This window comes from Alosa pseudoharengus, unplaced genomic scaffold (genome assembly GCF_046254945.1).
Source record: "Alosa pseudoharengus isolate Yale_2024_CS ecotype anadromous, Long Island Sound unplaced genomic scaffold, YU_APseudo_1.1 YU_APseudo_1.1_scf_13, whole genome shotgun sequence".
NCBI lineage: Eukaryota > Metazoa > Chordata > Actinopteri > Clupeiformes > Clupeidae > Alosa > Alosa pseudoharengus.
Window position 1 is genome coordinate 19,676,468 of NW_027468598.1, and position 20,723 is coordinate 19,697,190.

Here is a 20,723-nt window from a genome sequence, read left to right on the forward strand (position 1 = left end):
CTCACTTACACCAAGACACACACATACACATACACACACACACACACACATGCACCCACATACGCAACCCAAGCATACTTTCTCACCCACTCTCTGTCTAAGTGTGTGGTCTTTTGTGGTGCTGCTTACCTGTCTGCGAGTTGATTTGGAAGTGCCGGTCAGAATGCAGCAGCCGGTAACTCAGCCGGCTGTTGAGCCCAGCGTCCCGGTCGGTGGCGGAGATGCGCCCGAAGCCGCTCCCCACCGGCAGGTTCTCCCTCACGGCCAGGAAGGCGCGCTCCTGCGAGAGTCGCGGCGGGTTGTCATTCTCGTCCGTCACGGACACGCGCACCGTGGCGCTCCCCGTCTTCTTCAGCTGCCCATGGCCCGAGGTGGCCACCACGGTCAGCAGGTACATCTCCTTGGCCTCGCGGTCGAGCGCGCTCTTCACAAACAGCCAGCCGCTGTCGGGAGCGATCCCGAAGCCCACCGCGTCACCGTCCGGGTGAAGGTGATAGGCCAAGGGCGAGGAGGGGGACGAGGAAGAGGCGGAGCTTGTCCCCGAGTCGCGGCTGAGGGCGCGGACCTGCAGGAAGCGAGTGTTGAGCGCCGTTCCCTCACGCAGCTCCACGCGGTAGGTGAGCGTGTCGAACACGGGGCCCTGCGCGTTCTCCGCCTGCACGTGCACCACGAGCGTCATGGTGGCACTCTGCTGGGGCGCGCCGCCGTCCTTCGCGATCACGCGCAGGTCGTGCCGCGGCGCCGCCTCGTACGACAGACGCCCCGTCAGCCGGATCTCGCCGTTGCCGCGGTTGATGCTGAACGTTTGCTGCTGCGGCGGCGCTTGCCCGGCCACCGGCGCCACCGCGTGGAGGTCAAAGATCACTGCCCCGTTGGCGCCCGTGTCGCGGTCCTCAGCCTGCGCGCGGTACACGACCGAGCCCAGCTCTGTGCCCTCGGCCAGCAGGAGCGACTCAGACGACGACGGCAGGAACACGGGCGCGTTGTCGTTGACGTCGATCACCGTCACGCGCACCCGTGTCTGACCGAACGCCGGCGGGTTGCCGCTGCGCGCCTGCACCTCAAGCTCCAGTTGCTGCTGCACCTCTTGGTCCAGCGGCCGGGCCGTCCTCAGAGCTCCTGTCTCCGGGTCCACCGTGAAGTAGCCCGTGGGGTCCCCAGAGCTGATGGTGTAGGAGATGTCCTTAGGCGGACCTGGAGGAGGAGAGACAGAAGAGGAGAGGCAAATAGAACAGAAGAGGAGGATGAGGAGAGGGAGAGAAGAGGAGAGGAGAGGGAGAGGAGAGGGAGAGGGAGAGGAGAGGAGAGGAGAGGAGAGGAGAGGAGAGGAGAGGGAGAGGAGAGGAGAGGAGAGGAGAGTAGAGTAGAGGAGAGGAGAGGAGAGAAAAGAAAAAGACAAGGAAGACAAGGAAGAAGAAAAAAGTGGGTGACAAGAGCCAGAGACACTTTAACTTTAACTCACTGCAGGCTCGTTCACAAAGAGATTTCCAGCACCGACTGGAGGCCAGCCATTTTTCATGGAGAAAAAAACAAAAACGCTCTGTGAGCAGCTGTGGCTGTAAGTAATGAATGTCCAAAGTGAACTAGCTGGAAAACAAAGTGGCAAAATGGAATTTGTGATTAATGTGATTTCTAGATGAGGTGTGTACAGTGGCACCATGCCTATTTGTACAAGTGGTGTGCAGAGAGGGAAAAGAATCCTTTCAGCACATTCTGATATATAATCCTCTGTGACTGATAAATGCAGCTATGTGAGGTCTGACTATGTGTGTGTGTATGTATGTGTGTGTGTGTGTGTGTGTGTGTGTGTGTGTGTGTAGGCCTGTGCGTGTGAGCATGATTTCAGTGTTTTTATGAATTCATGTGTGTATTTGTGTGTGGAAACATGGGTATGCATATGGTCTAAAGAATCTGAAGTGGTGAATGTATGCACAAGCATACCTGTACACAATACATTTGTATGTTCGTTTGTCAGGGTATGTACATAAGTATTTGAACAGAATACAGATGTACAAAATGTGTGAGAATAAGGTAATTTATATTGAGGTGTGTGTGTGTGTGTGTGTGTGTGTGTGTGTGTGTGTGTGTGTGTGTGAATCTCCACTCACCAATCTTGGTGTTGGCCCGCACCACTCCCACCTCTGTCCCCCTCAGGGCATCCTCGGTGACGGTAAAGTAGTAGTTCGCCTGCTCAAACATAGGGGGCGCCACCAGGCCGGCCACCACGCTAATGTTGACCCGTGCATTCGCCAGCGCCGTCAGGCCACTCCCATCCTGCGCCGATATCACCATGGGGATGACCGTGTTGGCTTTTCCATGCAGCGAGCGCGAGAGTGAGATGACACCTGTGAGTGTGTGTGAGTGTGTGTGTGTGTGAGAGAGAGAGAGAGAGAGAGAGAGAGAGAGAGAGAGAGAGAGAGAGAGAGAGAAGTAGGAATAAGGAACAGAAGACCAACATACAGCCATAGTCTTGCATGGAGCGAAGCCAGCCAACTTCAACAGACCAGTCGAGAATCAAAATCTACAAACAGTGGCCCTTTCATCTTTCATCTAAAAAGGGCAATATGAAGTCTTCAAAGGCAAAAGGCACGATGAGCCCTCTGGAACTCTAAGGCACGGTTACATTCACACGAGGCATTAAGCCGTCAGAGAAAGACACCCGTTAGGGGGATTTGAATAATAACTCTCTTTCATCTGCACTGGGAACAAAAGTACAGCCACCGTAATGTCTTTAGCAGAAACGTGTACTCAGAGTCTTAGTCTCCGCTCGGGAGAGACCAGCGAGTAATTGTTGAGGTGACTCCATAAAAGAAGGAGTTCTTTTCCACAATAGGATCGGTGAGAACGGCTCACGCAGGCGGGCTGGCCGGCCACCCACCTGTGTCTTTGTTGAGGGTGAAGAACGGTGAGCCCCCTCCTGGAAGTACACGGTACGTCACCCGTCCGTTGACGCCAGCGTCGGGGTCGTGCGCTATCACCTTGACGACGGAGGTGCCCGGCGCGCTCTGCGTGCTCAGGTTGACGGAGTACTGGAGCGGGTAGAAGGTGGGCCGGTTGTCGTTGACGTCGAGCAGGTCCACACGCACATAGGCCACAGAGTTCAGCCCGCCCTGGTGGTTAAGGACACGAGAATATTAGCTTTTCATTCCATACCGACTGTGGAATATGGCACGTTTGTGCGACTCACCACAGAATTATTTCTGTTGATCATGATGGATTATGTAGCTTACTCAGTTCAGGGTAAAAGCAACGTTTTGGGTTTAATAGACTGTCTATAAGCGCAGATTAGGAGAGACAGGGGACTGAGGTCACAGAATGTTTTCCCACAGTTACCGAAGGCCACCACAAATCATTTCTTTCCATAACATAAAATTCAAAGCCATCTAATCATACTTAGCTTTGGCAAATCGTAACTGATATACACCCACTTCCCACGCAACCAAACAGAAATGAAAACTTGCTACCGTCCTTGTAGCTGTCTGATGTTAGAGGTAACAGGGGGGAGTCGACTACTGTTATGTGGAGGTTTGCCATTGAACTCTCCCACTGAACTTTCCCTGGCTTCAACTTCAGAGGAACAATGATTTGAAGGAGGAGAGTTGTACGTTCATGTCCCTCCCGATGACAATAGTAATCTGTTATAAGACCCTCTGTGTGTGTGTGCGTGTGTGTGTGTGTGTGTGTGTGTGTGTGTGTGTGTGTGTGTGTGTGCTTGTGTGTGTTTGTGTGTGTGTTTATGTCTGTGACAGAAAGTGTGTGTGTGTGTGGGAGAGAGACAGGGTGTGTGTATGGGAGAGTGACTGGAGGGAAAACCAGAGGGAGGAGAGACCGCCACTGAAGATCAGACTGTCTGATTGGCTGCCATCACACCCCCCAACCCCACCCCCCTCCTCCCCCACTCCCCACCCCTCCCCAAACTGAGCAAGCCTTGCGGGGCACACTGTTCATTTTGGACAGGAGCTGGCGTGTGCTGAACGCCAGGCCAGCTTATTAAATATTATTGCCCCGCGCTCTTTATGGCAACGTCCAGGCTCTGATTGCTTTAGCATGACTGCAGCAATTTCCTCTGCTTTCGCCCTGACTCTTTCAAGTCCCGCTATGTGGGCTGAGCGTTCGGTACTGCAGCGCTATAGAGTGCCGCCTGGAGCCTCATTCCCCTTTAACTCTCTTCTTCTTTTATTGCTCCATTAAATGTAAAGCCGTCCACTTTAGACTGGCTGTGCCACTGTGCTCTTTCTTGTCAGAGTAGTGCTCGTTTCTCTGTTTTGTTATTTTGTCTACTTGCAAAAGTTTTGTAAACATTGCAATTTTATTTTGTCTGATTTTTTTTGTGTTTCACCAGCAGGAGATGGTGTTATAGACATTGTGTTGTCAAGATACCTTTTCTAATTTCTGTGCTGTCTAGCTGCCTGCTATTCTGTGTGAAATTGTGTTCGTCCGATTCCAATCGTGGTGAATGCTCCATTCTGTATCATAACAGTGTTGTGTCCATTAAAGGCGCATTCACACTAGACCGTTTGGTCCAGACCCGAGTTTGTTTGTTGTTTGTGATTTTTGCTAATGTGAACACACAGGGTCTGCTAGAAAACAGTGGTCTGGGCTACAGTCTGTTAGAACTCCAAGCGATATTGGTAAATAGACACTAGTGTTTATGACATAAACGGACCCAGGTCCGCAAACAAAAATGTAATGTGAACAGAGACCAGCTGGGTCAGGGCTAGGGGGGAGTAATTGCACTTGGGTATGGTCCAGTTAAACGGACCCAGTGTGAAGGCAACCTAAGTGTTAAGTGATGGTGCTAAATCAGAAAGGTTTTACTGCTAAGATAAAGAAACTCACCCCATCCACAGCAGTGACAGTGAAGTCATAGACGGATTGACCCTGGTCCCGGTCCAAGGCGACCGCTGTGCAGATCTGACCCGTCTCTTTGCCGATGGTGAATTGAGTATGGGCTGTGCTTCCCATAACAGAACCCAAGGAATACGAGATCGACCCAAAGGAACCGCCATCGGCATCGGTTGCTGTAACCTGGACAACACAGCAAAACAAGACAAGATGATTCATTAAGAGGCAACCAAGCAACTCCAGGATAACATTTCCCCTGTCGCAAAACAAAACCAACCAACAAAAGTCAGGATTAGTGCACTTGAAAAAAGGACACTGGAAATGTTGTGACCTTCACAGATCTGTCCAAAGTGTGACCTAAACGCCTCGAAGGTAATGGCAGAATTCAATGAACGTCTCTTTAGAGCATAATGTCACTTGACAATGTCTGCTCAGCAGACCGGACCCCTGTTGGCATGAATGTGATGTACTGTAGACGGCAAGTGTAAGTGTGCCAGGTGCACCTGGAGAGTGCTTTTAGCTCCTCCTCAGGCCCAGTTATCTGTGTGGCCGAGCCAAAGGGGAGGGAAAGGGGGGAGAGGCTGAGACAAAAAGAGAAACAGGGAGATAGAGAGAGAGAGAGAGAGAGAGAGAGAGAAAGGAGAGAGGGAGAGGGGGAGGGAGGGAAATGACTTTCACAGGCCCCATAGAATGTAGAGCTGGGAGAGCTGCCAAAGGGGTGGGGATGGAGGAGAGTTGGGGTGTGTGTGTGTGAGTGTGTGTGAGTGTGTGTGTGTGTGTGTGTGTGCGGGAGGGGGGGGGGGGGTTGTGGTGGTGTTGCCTCAGAGAGGTGGCGTATGTCTGCAAATGTGACAGCGACAGGGATGGCTGTGTCACAGTGGGATACCACACACACACACACGCACACACACGCACACACACACACACACGCACACGCACACGCACACGCACACGCACACGCACACGCACACGCACACGCACACACACACACACACACACACACACACACACACACACACACAAATTATAGTTCAGCACAGTGAGGGCTACGCTAACACCAGCTCAGTCTTGCTGAATCTGGATTTAATACACGTCGTCCCTCTGGAGTTGGAGGAGTCTGGTGGTGGAGGAGACTGGGCTGGGTTGCACTGGAATGCCAGGAGTGCCGGAGCCACAACCCAGGCCAGGGTGGAGAGCTCCAGCACTGGAGGAGTGCCGGCACGATGCAAATGCACCAATCAGTCGGGACCCTGCAGGGCCTAATGAGGTCATCGCTTGCGAGTGCTGGAGCTCGCTCCCAGTGGGGCCAAACCTCACAGGTCAAATAAAAATACCCCCAAAACTGACCCTTTTTGTTCCCTGAGAAGAGTTGTGCCACAGTGAAACAGTGCATGAGGTAACATGAGAAAAAAATACTATATAACTATAATATAATAACTATAAAACACATAGGAAACAAAACATCAACACCACAGCAAATCCATCCGTGACTACATAGCCATAATAACCCATTTTCAAAAATATGGTTTGAATGGCGTTGAGTGCCAGCGGAAGTCATTCATTTGCACCAATGATTATGATGATGATGAAACTCAGTGTCTGAAGCCTAAAACAGCACAACACAGATTGAGAGAGGAGAGACATCCAATGCAAAGCGGTTTGAAAAACATTTGGGCGGATGACATCCAGCAGAAGACCAAGGAGCCAGTGAGCTAAGAAGCTGGCACCGCTGTCAACCAGGGAAACGGAGGGGGAAAATAAAAAATAAATAAACGAGAGTCCAAAGTTCTCACAAGCAGAAATTGTTCTGCTGAAAAAGTGAAGTTACCTAAATGTTTTGAGTTTCAGCGGGGGGTAGTTATTAATACGTTTCTGAGCTAGCGTTAGCAGCGCTAACTCTATTTGCCTCTTTTTTGGCGTGACTGAAGCTGGGCGCACCCAAACCAAAAAGCTGCCGATGGCTTGGGGGGTAAACGTGCCTTGGATGGTTAAACAGCGTTTTTCAACCAAAGATCTGCCTCATGGGTAAAAGCACTTTCCATGAAGACCTCAAGCATATAAAATGCTGAGCGGAATCGGACAAAAGTCTTATGGGTCTCAGTGTAGCTGAGAATGTCATGCTCTCTCTCCCCATGGCACTCTTAGGGGAAATATTTCCACTCCTGGGTCTGACCAGTTCATGCCTGATGCTGAAACGGTAGACTCGACGTGAGGTGAAAAACACAAGCCTGTGTCACTCTCCATTCCAGTCACCACAAGGCATAGTCTACAATGTTTATTTTTCCTCCACAAACCACCTCAAAAATGAAGAAGAGAGAGAGAGAGAGAAAAAACTTTTTTGGCACCCAGACAATAGCTGTATTAAATATTTATGATATGAAACCTAATGAGAGAGCCAAAAGCAATCTAGCACCTGAGCGCTTCGAAAAAAGAGGCAGAAGATCGAAAGCAGAAATTGCGAGAGGTCTCAGGTTTCCCCGGCTCCGTGGAGCTCCCATATACTGCTTAAGTGCAGTGGCTTTTGAAAAATTGGAGGAGGAAACCTTAGCTCATAATTTTAAAAGTGTGTTTGAAAATGTGGTGAGGCGGTAGCCATCATCGTAGACTGATTGAGAGATTGTCATTTCAGTGGCTTGAGGGGCAAAAGGGAGCAGTGGAAGGACGCACACACACACACACACACACACACAGACACACAGAGACACACACACGCACACACACACACACACACACACACACGCACGCACACACACACACACACACACACACTCACACAAACATACACACAGACACACAGACACACACACAAACACACGCACATGTACACACACACAAAGTACACATACATACACACCGAATATGTGGAGAGGGAAAGTTGAACTGCTTTCCTTCAGGAGTACAGTAAATGCAAGGGATTGAGAGATTTGGGGATGTATGCTAGAAAGACAGAAAGACTGCGGGAGCAATGGAAGGCATCTGTGGGCAGGTTCACAAGGAGTTCAGCCTGGTTCCACTCCCCTAAGTGTTTGTTACATTTGGAATACCGAACGAATACAATGAACAAATCACAATCACCACACATCATCTGGTTCTCCGCATAGACCTGGCCCAATTCTGGACAGTCTGTCAAACCTGAATGGGGTTCACCTATAAGTTATACAAAAGGTACAAATGCCTGCATAGTTGAATACCAGTATTATGTACTGTATAAAGAGACACAGGCTGTGTGCACTTATGCACACGCATACACGTATAAACAGAGGGAGAGAGAGAGAGAGAGAGAGAGAGAGAGAGAGAGAGAGAGAGAGAGAGAGAGAGAGAGAGAGAGCTTTTGCTGAGTGAGTGACTACAAAATATGGTAGAGATCACAGAACATGTCAAGCCGGTGATAGATGTGATTGTGGAATATTGTGAAGTCCCCCACAGGATGACATATACACATGATGGCTTCTTAACTGATAAAACAGCACAGGTGCTTTTGCTTTTTCAGCTCTGCCTCCACATCCTTCAAACGGCTGTCAGACTGATCGCTTGCAATATACAAAACCCCACGGCCAAAAGGCACAGAGAAATGAAGTGAAGTGAAGTCTGCCATCATTTTGATACGGTATAATCAGCCAAGCCACAAGCACTGACCTTCTCGTGAATGAGGTTGACCTAAAAATGGTAGACAGGCACTTTCAACACACACACACATACACACACACACACACACACACACACACACACACACACACACACACACACGCACACACACACACACACACACACACACACACACAAACACACACACGCACACACACACACACACACACACACACACACACACACACACACACACACACACACACAGAACATGAGCTGGTATTCAACAGAGGGAGTAAATCTATCCCAAACGAGTTGAAGCTGTCATGACACTCATTGTGAGTCTGGACTGTCAGGCTGGAAGATGACGTGTATGAAGATGATGGAAACCATGAGTGAAGCTTGGGGTTTTGGCACAGCACTGATCCTTCCCTGTGTTTCTTTAACGGTAGAAGTAAAAAGGACCTTAAATAATAATAGATCCGTCCGGCACGCTGAACACAACGCAGACACACTTGTGGGTGTAAATGGCCTCGCCCGGACTCAGACGAAGGCAAATCCATAGTGATGCGTGTGCAAGTTGTATTCAGTGCAGTGTAGGCCTCCAATGAAGTGTTCTGTCTACGGTTTCCTACGGATTGGTAGTAATGATTTACATCACAGGGAGACTTCCTTCGTTATTTTTCCATGCCTCAAATGTCCCTTCGCTGGGAGACAGACTGAACTCAAAGAGGGCAGCGAGAGGGGGGAGAATGGAGAGATGAGGGCATTAGAGTAGAACGAGGAATCAGCTGTTCTTCCGCTTCGCTCCTAATGTGAGTGTTGTGAGGGAGGGTTGATGAGAGCTGAGAAGTGCCAGGGCAGTTGGAGGGAGGGCGATCGATTTGGCCTAGACACCAACTGAAAAAAAAGCCGACGGATGCCAACAATAATTGAGGCACACACTACCGACCCCCCCCCCCTCCCCCATGACTAACCCCCTCCACTACTTTGCCTCCTCCTCCCCTACTCCTCTTCAACCTTCAAACAAACTCACACAAGAGGGAGAGATTTGTGGTGGAAAAGAAAGGAGAGAGAGAGAGAAGAGAGAGAGAAAGCAAGTGAGAGAGTACGTTCCTCCTCCATCCTCCTCCTCTTCTTCCTCTTCGCTTAAAGAGCCGGAACGTTCCTGTGATGATCTTCGGCCGCTGGCTCGGGCCCCGCGGCTCCGTGACCGCTGAAGAGCGGCCAGAGGCGTGCGAAGCACACACACACACACACACACACACACACACACACACACACACACACACACACACAGGCCATGCTCCGGGTGCCTGCTATTTATAGAATTCCATTTTTTTAAAACTGAAAAAAAAAAATCCTTCCCTCCTAAACACAACCAACGGAAAAATAAAAACAAGATGTCTGGCCTTCGTGTTAACCCACCAAACATGAAAGCTAAAAAGCAAATCCTCGCAAGCCACGGAGGGCGTCCTAGGTTCTGCAGGGGGAACTAGTATGGACTGTATATACCGTGTATGCGTGTGTGTGAGAGTGTGTGTGTGTGTGTGTGTGTGTGAGTGTGTGTATGACCTTAAACGTTCCCGTGGCTGCCTCAAACACTCAACATGTCTTATGTTTCTCTCCTCAGGAGGCCTGTGTGGGACGTGAAGGGATCGGAGGTGTTGTGTGAGCGTATGCATGCACGAGACTGAGAGAGCTATAGCTGGGGTCGCTCCAGGAGGGAGTGCTGATGGGGAGTGGGGGTCTGGAGGGTGGTGGGGTCGAGGGAAACAGCCGAGGTCCGTGCCAGCATCAGGGGTGAACCCAAGGTGCGCTGTCTGCCGTTCGCTCACTCGCCCGCTTGCCGGGGCAGGGCTCTTTCTTTTTTTCCGTTTCGCTCGCAAAATGCCTAGTCAAACAAACGTGACTCTCGCCTAGCTCCAGGCGAAACCACCCAATCAGAGTGGTGCATCTGGGCCAAAGCAAACAGGCAGTGGATGACGGGCTCTCTCTCTCTCTCTCTGTGTGTGTGTGTGTGTGTGTGTGTGTGTGTGTGTGTGTGTGCATGCCAACCAGCCAATTAGAGTGAACATCACTCAGGTCCTCCACACACACACACATCCCTCGTGCACACTTTGAACGATAAAATGCACGGCACGGAAGTAAACACAGTCACACACACACACACACACAGGCAAAACCCATGCACTTGACAAGGAGATGTCGTAAATTACGACAATCCCAACACCTACAAACCCTTGAGTCAAGCTCTAAGCACGACTAGTCACTGAGGTCACTGCAGTGATTTTAGTTCCAGTCATGGGGACTTCTTTGAAAATAAACAAGCTGCAGCCGGGAAGACTGCGGCCGCACACTTACACAAATAACACTGACACAAGCACGGGTCCAAACGAAACAGTTTGACCCCCTCCGAGAAGCAAAGAAACTGGCAATGCTAAGGGATGCCCTTTTCAAGGTTTCCAGTGAACCAAAGTAATTTATGACTGAGTTTGCTGTTTCCACAGAAAGTGTGTTTTTATCTGTCTTGGACCGGGCTGCTCTTCAAAATGGCACAAGAAAAACTCTGGCTTGTGGATTTTCTTGGATGGCGAAAATAAAAATGTGTGGAACTAAGATGAGCTAATGTCGCTTAGACAGCGAACAGGAACACACTGTGATCTCGTTGGTGGCTTGTCTACACAATGAGAACATTGTCTTTCACTGCAAGGGGGTAATATTTCTGTCACTCTCAGTCATTCTGTAGTATTTTGCAGTGAAAACAGGCCTGCAGTCACAATCAATTTAGAAACACTAACCATGACACCAGGCAGGACTGCACATGGACATTTCATATTACAGATGGTATAGATGATATCAGTGTCATCAGTATGAATCTGATGCATATCTCACCTATACATGTGAGACATGATATAGAGATGTAAAGACCAAACAGATGGGTAAGGACTCTCACAAAGCAACACTTTTATGGACAACTCCCTGACTACCATAAATGGTCAATGTTCTCTGAGATTTTAATACGGACAATTTTATTGAGGTAATGAATCATGTTAATAATTGTAAGATTCCCACAAGGGAGAGACATCCATTAGGAAGATAGATTGATGTATGGGTTTTTAGGGAGTGCAGGGGAGAGGGGAAATTGCCAAAAAGGAGAAAGAAACTGGGCTGACAGAGAGACAGAAAGACAGACAGAGGTCTGCACTGAGAGATAGAGTGAGAGAGAGAGAGAGAGAGAGAGAGAGAGAATGTCAGGGATGGGGTGAGTTATCACAGCTGTTGTGTAGCTCTGTCTCTTGCTCTATGGTGCTGGCTGTACTTCTAAGGGTTTAGGGCACAGGGGGGGATGATGGGAAGACTCGAGCCTCCCACCATCCCCTGCTCCCCTCCAGTGAAACCAGCGGGGCACCCGAACCCCAAGACACTCATTAACGCCTCACAGCGAAGGTACGTTTGACACGCCGTGCTCTCTGCCACGACACCTACCGCGAGCTGCGGCGGCTGCCAAAATACCACCTGATTTGTAGAGGGAATCTGGGTGTTATAGAGATGTGGTGTGTGTGTGTGTGTGTGTGTGTGTGTGTGTGTGTGTGTGTGTGTGTGTGTGTGTGTGAGAGAGATGTTTCTATCTCCAGGCTGAGGCTGATGACACACTTACAGCAGGTGGTGAATTCAGATTGAAGAGCCAGAGTGTGTGTTGGGTATGTGTGTGGATGCATTTGAGAGAGAGCATTATGTGATTGTATGCAAACGTGTGTGTGAGTGTGCATGTGCGTGTAAGAATCTCTTCCCCCCTCTGTCTCCTGTGAGCCCACAGTGACAATGAGTTTCCAGCTGCCTACAGCCCACTAATGCCATGTTGGCGTGGTGCCCAAGAGAGGGCAGGAGAAGAGAGGTGAACAGAAGTGAATAGAGGAGAGGAGAGGAGAGGAGAGGAGAAGAGAGGAAAGGAAAAGAGAGAGGAGAAGAGAAGAGAGGAGAGGAGACGTGAAGAGAGGAGAAGAGAGAAGAAGAGAAGAGAGGAGAAGAGAAGACAAGAGAGGAAAGGGGAGGGGAGTGGAGAGGAGAGGAGAGGAGAGGAGAAAAGAAAAGAGGAGAGAAGAGAAGAGGAGAGAAGAGGAAAGAAGAGAAGAGAGAGGAGAGGAGAGGAGAAAAGGTTGAGGATGAGGAGAAAGACAGACCCGAGTCCCCACAGGCGCTAATGGCTCTGCCGGGGCCCACACAGGAACAAGTGGGCCTTCCGTTCACATGGCCCCCTCAAACACGGCCACGTCAGCCCCCTTCACGGTTGAGGGTCAGAGCCTACAGACTCACTCAGAACTTGTGGGGTGTGCTGGTGTGTTGCTAGGATGGTGTGGAACTGTGTTTCACTGAGGACAACAGAAGGAGCCGCAAAGTCCACTGGACCGGCACACTTCACAGATATTAAACACCTTTAACAAACGCTGCAGCCAAAGGCTTGTCCATGCCCTCCCATGGGTTTAACAAACTACGTTCTCTGCCAAAATGGCTTTAGTAGGAGTATTACAACTTCTCCATTCTCTGCCAGAATGGCTTTGATATAACATTTCTTCAGCATACATGCACCAGCCGTGGTAACATTCAGCTACCGAGGCAATATTTAGGGCTGTCAAAATGAAAAAAAAAAAAAAACGCAATTCCGACGTCTAACGCCATTCCGACGTCTCAAACGCCATGTGTGAAAAGCATTACTAGCAGCAGAGCACAAAATGATTGCAATACTCAAGATGCAGTCGGAGCCAAGCACAACAATATACCTATTTGACCACCAACTGGGTGCGTTTGCTCGTCTAGTTTGTGCTAATTTGCGTGTAAGGAATAGGCGACTGGGGAGGCTGGCCAGGGACCACTGAATGTTATTAACGGCCCATTCCATTGATGAATGTGCTGAGAAAAAATAGCGGCCCTCCAGAACGACATGACACATGCACAGCAACACGGTGTCCCGTGTGTGTCAGTGGTCCGTGTTTTACGACTTTGTCATTTCGTATCAATTTCCGTGTCTCTGGACTTGTCACGCACTTGTAGCCGAGCATGAGAGAGGGAGAGAGAGAAAGAGAGATAGAGAGAGAGAGAGCGGTCTGGTGCGTTAGGCTTGCCGGCTGCCAGGGAAGCTGCCGGAGTCGCTTTGTCTCTCTGTGTATTTCCTCTGCGTGTTTGACACGGTGACATCACTGGAACATCCCTTCTGATTTGCGAAGCGCCCGTCAGTGTCCAGATGTCGGCTACACTGAACTGAAAGTGTTCCGTCGTGGCATCCCTGTGCAACATTATGTACATGTCAGAAATCACCGAAAGGACTTTGATTCATTCCGCATGTGGTTCCAGATCTTTCTCTCTCTCTCTCTCTCTCTCTCTCTCACTTTCTGTTGCACTCTCTCTCTCCCTCCCTCCTACACATCACTGTCCAAACGCATCAGGCTGTGTCCCTCTTCTGTGTACAGATATCAGGAAATCATTCCCAACTGTCCTGTCTGGATGGATGAGCAGATGACAGGCAGGCGGGGGAAATTCCTAATAAAGAATTCCTGGACAGGTTCATCCCGCTGCTTGGCAGGACTCCGCTCATGTTTCACACTAAGCCCTCTGCCGAAGTGTTGTCAGTCAACAGCGACTGCCGAAGGGGACGGCGATGGCCCAGCCTGGACTCAGCTCTACTTGGCCATCCCTTATTCCTTTAAGAAACACAGGGAAGTCCAAAATCTCTTATTGCCCCAACAAAACACCACTGAGTCTATAAAGGGAACTATAAAGACCCAGACCGATCAGGTCCTGCTCAGCTGACCTGACGCAGATGAGAAGCCACAGCGACAGCGTGGCAATCTACGAGCGACGGGACTCTCGAGTCAGAAGCTCGAGTTACACAAAAACAACAGCTCTCTCCTGCATTTGAGCGGCTTTCATCTGAGGCCTTGACTCTGGCGGGGCCGGGGCGGCAGGTACGGGGGCAAGCGCGGTGTCAGGTCGGAGGCGCTGGCACCAGAACAGACGGAAAGGTAGCGGCTGCGCCACGGGGATGGAATGACACCGGGAGGCAAAGTGCAGACAGGCAGAGGGCTGCGGTTTCCCGTTTTCTTTCGTTTCTCGCTCCCCCAACTCCCTCCCTCCTTCCATCTCCCTCACCCCCCCCCCACTACCCCTCTCTCATCCCTCGCTCCGTAACTGCAAGTGTCTGTCTTTCATCTTGGCCCCACAGCTGGACTAGATTAAAGCATCAAACCATTTATGGGAGAAGGGGGGAGTAAGGAGCAGGGAGGGATGGAGGAGGAGGAGGAGGAGGAGGAGGGGGGGGACGAGACGGAAAAGATAACAGCCAACCGGGATGAGAGATATGAGGGAGGTGTGTGAATAGAGGAGGACTGAAGGGGAAACCTATGTGCCGTAGGGTAAACAGCCAGAGAGGTAGTTGTTCACTGTAAAACACAGACATAAACACTGGCGCATGATCACAAACTCTCTCACATACACACACACACACACACACACACACACACACACACACACACATGCAAGGCCATGATCACCCTACTGACAGTGCAGTTAGCCAGCCCACTCTTTTACACGCACACAGACTCTCTCACATACACACACACACACAGATGCAGGAACATACATGTGTGGACACACACACACACACACACACACATGCACACACACACACACACACACACACACACACACACACACACACACACACACACACACACACACACCAGTGTATACAGAATTAAAGAGTGTATACATGGAGCTTACTCTATTTATATGATTTAATAAACAGCAGTGCACACTAATCTTTCTCACTTCCCCTCTTCATCTGCCTCCCTCCCCCCTCTCTCTCTCTTTCTCTCTCTCTTTCTCTTTCTGCCTTCATTTACTCCCCCTCTCTCCACACCACTGTACACTAAGCAACTGAACTTCAATAATGCATGTCACTGAGTTGAGCCAGTCTGTTTGGTTATAAAAGAGCTACGGCGCTAAAAAAAGCCAGCCCTTGATATTAGCCTGTCAGTGCAAGTCTCTCCTCTATAGGTATTTGATTTGCGGCTTTTGCTCAGAGTGTAATTAGGAGAGATGAAGTTAAATAGCCCATAATTTAGACCTCAAAGGGGCATGCAGAAGGGCTGGCAGGGGGTCCTGGGAATGACCGGTCGAGGAAATTCACTGGTGAACTACTCGGCTACTCCTTGGCCCAGCAGTGCCCATGCCACATATTCTGCTCAGGACAGGCAAGGACCTCAAAGCTCTTACCCCCAGATGCACAGAGACAGAGAGAGAAGGAGGGAGAGAAAGGAAAGAGAGAGAGAGAGAGAGAGAGTTTTTTCTCCCCATAAGGCTTTCAGGACTAATTCTCAAGGAAGGTTTTACTTTGGCTTGTAAAAACAAACATGGCAGAGAGAGAAAAAAACTTGACTGGAAACGTACGCTGACCCGAGGAATGGCACTGGGTCGCTGCTGCTGCTGCTTAGCAGACCGGGGGGCCTCGTGAAAAAGGCCAGTGGTGGTGGCCGTTCACATTCGCGCCGCTAACAGTGTTTATTTTCAAAATGGCAAACGAGTGAAACGTGGCTTCTGCTATTTTCTTACGCACGCCGCTTGATGGTTTATGATCTGGACGGAAGACGACGGAGAGAAAGAGAGAGGGAGAGAAAGAATGAAAGAAAGAAAGAAAAGAGGGGAAAAAAAACAGCGAGAGAAAATTACTGGTTTGCCTGAGCTACGTTGCGCAAGCCATGTGCAGATGTGGCCGTTCAGACTATTGCAGAAAAGGAGGGCATTCTTGTCATCTACTCTGGTGTAATATTTCCTTAGGTTGTAAAATGATTTGCTATTATATGGCTTACAGCATTTCACATATGGTTTGCATTATTAATCTGGACGTTTATCTCTTGGACGCAAACTGTTGGAAAGAGGCTGAGAGTGCACTTCTTTTCAATGAAGCCTGTTCTTCTCTCCCCCTCTTCTTGGTTGTGGCCACAAAACGTTATAAACGAGCCAATTTCAAAATGTTATGATGGCAAAATGATCAAAAGCCACAAAGAGCCCCTCCAGAAGGGTCAATACCATGAGTGGGTTTTTGGTTTGGGGTATAATGCGAAAGGGGGGACATTTTCAAAAACATACAGACTTGATCTGTTAAGAAACACTGATATATATACAAGGAGGTCTCCTTAAGAATGAGCACAGGAGCTGTGGCCAACATTGTCCTCTTGATACTAAGATTGAGTAGCTCTCCTCTGGCTGACTCTCAAAGAGAACACTTTCACCGAGCATTTTGCTTCCACGAAGAATGACAGACACCCTGCACTGACCACACACCTCCTCGTTTAACAGCTCTTTTATACGTAGACACTTTTAGCTCCACTGCAGTCCTTTTTTTTAGAGGCCAGCGTGCCGTGCATGTGCATGCGCATGTGCATGTGATGAAAGAGTGCTGGAGAGCTGTGGAACACCCAGCAGCACACAAGTCATTGTGCCGTTAGCGCAGTGGTGGGAATCTGGCTGATTGCACGCTGGAGAGCTGGAGATGGACATGGGAGAGCGAGGGGACATAGGGGCAGCGGCCCAAGATGAGTTCTGGCCATGGGTAACAGAGGGCCTGGGCTTACTGGAGATCCGACAAGAGGAGGAGGGCGCGGAGGATGACCCACGCCAGCCAGCGCCGAAGGCAGGAATGAGGGAGGCTGGTTAGGGAGGACACCAGCCGACTGCATCCACCTCCTGGGGTGAAGGGAGGAAGCTCCTGGGCTCTCCCCGCCAGCCAGCTGGCCCAGGACCACAGACGGGGCTGTACTGTGAAAGAGTCTGTGTATGTGTCTGTGTCTGTCTGTGTGTGTGTGTGTGTGTGTGTGTGTGTGTGTGTGTGTGTGTGTGTGACAACGAGAGCCAGAGAGAGAGAGAGAGAGAGAGAGAGCAAAGAAAGAGTGTTTATGTTTCCCATGATGTTTAAGTAGGCCAAATGATGGCCTCTCTTCAATTGAAGACAATTTCCAAATGACAGTGTGTTTATGAGCTGGCTCTCCTACAGGCAGGTACCGAGATGCCAACAAATCAAGACTAACAATATGGCTTCTTGTGAATGTATTCTGGTCTATTATGGGCTAGCAGGACACTACAGCTCACTACAACCCACAGTATAACCATGTGCCCACCACAAGAATCATCCACCAACGCCAACCACCCTCAAGTCAAACACCGTCGCCAGGCAGCCCAGGGTCCTTCAATTCCCAGCCAGCAGCGCCCACCATGTTTGGTCTGTAGCCAAGGAGACAACCGCTGTCGACGCCAGAGGTTTTTTTTCCCCCTCTCTCTGTCTTTCTGTCTTCAACGTGACCCTCAACCCACAGACAAACGACTGGCAAAGTTTCTGTGATCCTGTAATCTTTCTGTAAACTCTCGACATCTTTGTTGTGATGTTGGAAATGCGGCATACTCGGCCCACCAGAGGAGATGCCTCCAGAGCGTAGTGGAATTGAAGAGAGTAAATTGAAAATTGCTTGCAAGTCAGTTAAGTACTCATTACCTCAAAGCCCAAGTGGAAAAAAGGAGTTGTGTGACCAACATCAGTCACATAAATAAGCATTGACTACTATGCATCCAGCATCCATCCACAGGTCAGAATTGAGAACAATTGCTGATCGGGAATGTGAGAATGGGATGAGGACCAGGCTGACCACTTGGCTACCTATAAAACATCTAAGTATAAGTATATATACTCTTTTGATCCCGTGAGGGAAATTTGGTCTCTGCATTTATCCCAATCCGTGAATTAGTAAAGCACACAGTGAACACACTAATCCCGGCGCAGTGAGCTGCCTGCAACAAGAGCGGCGCTCGGGGAGCAGTGAGGGGTTAGGTGCCTTGCTCAAGGGCGCTTCAGCCGTGCCTACTGGTCGGGGTTCGAAACGGCAACCCTCCGGTCACAAGTCCGAAGCGCTAACCAGTAGGCCACGGCTGCCCCGTCTATGAGAGACTATACAAAACCCCCCCAAATACTGTAACAACCCACAACCGACAGCACTTCTAAACGTCCAACTGCTTGTCCTCAGACTTTCACAAACAGCAGGCAGCCACTTTTCCAGTGCTGGCCACTCTCTGTGCATGTTAGTCAGTGTGGGAAGGCTTTCAGCAGGGGGCGCCAGATCTGTAATGACAGTCCCATTCTCTGTGCGAGCCTCCTAGAGATGCACCTCAAAAAGAAAAGACCTACAGTACGCATATCTTGAGCCATAAGAATGGAACACTGCTGAGGAAAAAGAACACTCCCTCACTCTCCCCCCCCTCCCCCATTTCAGTCATGTTTTTTATTATTATTTCGATTCTAAGGGGCGAGGCCCAGAGGGCGGACTGCTGAGGCCTTTTTCTGAAGCGGAGCTTCGCAAGCCAGATGTTTAATGGCGGGGATCAGACGTCAGCTGTCATTTCGTCTCTGGGCCCGCGATGAAAACAATAATTAGAGCTGACGCAGTGGAGCGCCCCGACAGACAATGGCTGTCAGAGAACATGGGCCAGCAAGGCCCGTCTGTCAGACACGACCTGCAGGATGGACCTACTGGCCTCCCACAGGAAGAGCCCCGGTAGAAGTGTGCACTGAAGGGAAACCATCTCAACTCGTATCGCCTTCCAAGCTGGTTCCAGAAGTAGAGGAATGGACCATGTTATGTCCGAATGAAGAGAGTCCATGCAGACTGAAGCTTGAAGACCCTTAGCTTAAAGAGGAGTGGATTGAGTGGGCCTCTCAATGTATGCAGATGGCAGCATTATTTCTGTGGGTTTCCTTTTCATGTCTGTTTTTGTAAGTCTTCAGAAAAGCGACAATTTTATTTCCGAGCACTGTTGGCTGATGTGGCTTTTGAGCAGCGTTGTTTTGCTGTCCCTGTCAAATGTTTCTGATTTGTTAATAGTTGTTTCCAATTTGTCTGCTCTGATCAAAGTATACGTTTATGAGAAAAAACAAAATCCCTTGTGCCCACAAGTATTTGTGTTTGGCAGGATCTGGCAGGGGGTTGAGAAGTTTGTTTTTGTGTCTTAATTTTATAGCACTGGTTCCAACCAATCCAAATGGGCTCTTTACTTTCAAGAAAACAAGCAATGAACACCAAAATAGATAATACAAAAAACTGGCATATGAACAGTGGAGAGTACTATTATAGTACTCTCCATATATAATACATGGAGGTCAAATTCAACAAAGTGACCAAGATTCAATGATACATACTTTCACTGAACCACATTGAAAATTGTGATTTCAGTTCAAAACACTATTGACCACAGCACAGTTCTGGCCCTGAGCAACATTTACAAACAAAACAATTAGTTTCATTGCTGTTGACAGGCCTTATAAACGTTCACAAACTTGTTTGTTGAGGGTTCAAAGGGGGAAAAAACTGTGACTATGGGCTGTACTGTACAAGCAACCTCCTCTATGTGTTCTACCTAACACTGTAAAACCTTCATTCCATCTTGCCGCGGGCACCGTACGCTCCAAATACTTCTGACAATGGAAAGGTGCTTTACTGTCGGGCAGTGCTCCTAAGAGTTTTACCAGCGAGCGCGCTTTAATCACAGTCGCAGTTGGAGGGGAAAACAGAGTTACAGGCCTCCAGGTCATCTCCACAGGACTGGGTCTTTGCCGAGAGCCAGCGAACACTCGCGTCTGGCAAGCTCACCCGAACATTAACACTCTCACTGCTCTGTTCCACTCGCGCTTGGACCCACGTGTTTTCATTGTACTGACTGCTGAGCCACGTCCACTGGATCTAGACAAAAGGTAACGATATGATGTGTTTACGCACTTCAGCAGGAGTCTTGTCCGAGCTGAGGGATAAACACTACGTGTCTGGTCTGTTTGTCAATGGCCTCGCTACCTGAGTTTTCTTTTGCTCACCACCATCAGAGATAAAAAGGAATCAAAATTGGGGGCAATGCAATATGCGCAAACCAGCTGTTGTTACTGCTTCATGAGTGATTGAAGTTATTATATCCCTGTCTGTTAGTCATCCAACGAGAGGCTAAAGATTATCCCTCAGTGCCTGATAGCGTCTCCATACCCTTGTGTTGCCTGTAAACACTCCCCTGTGCAAGCCATCTGTCTGACGATGCAGCGTTGATTATAGTCTAGCGCTAAGCCTAAACACCAATAAACATCATGAATACCAAATTGCCCCCAGGCTTCTATTGAGTGCTTTCCAGAAAGTAATTACTCCTGGAGAAGAAGAACTCAAGTCTCTCTCCTCGGTCTGAAGAGCGAAAGAGAGAGAGAGAGAGAGAGA

The 20,723-nt window shown here is 49.4% G+C and overlaps 1 protein-coding gene across 1 annotated transcript in view; it reads right to left on the reverse strand.

The window, feature by feature from the left end:
- LOC143121803 (protocadherin-16-like) overlaps positions 1–20,723 on the reverse strand; it is a 107,644-nt gene that overhangs the window by 18,116 nt on the left and 68,805 nt on the right. Inside the window, exons 3-6 of the mRNA XM_076282411.1 lie at positions 4,840–5,028; positions 2,879–3,110; positions 2,109–2,345; positions 130–1,194 (exon numbers count right to left, since the gene is read on the reverse strand). Of these exons, the coding sequence (XP_076138526.1) occupies positions 130–1,194; positions 2,109–2,345; positions 2,879–3,110; positions 4,840–5,028 (1,723 nt within the window). The remainder of the gene's footprint in view (positions 1–129; positions 1,195–2,108; positions 2,346–2,878; positions 3,111–4,839; positions 5,029–20,723) is intronic.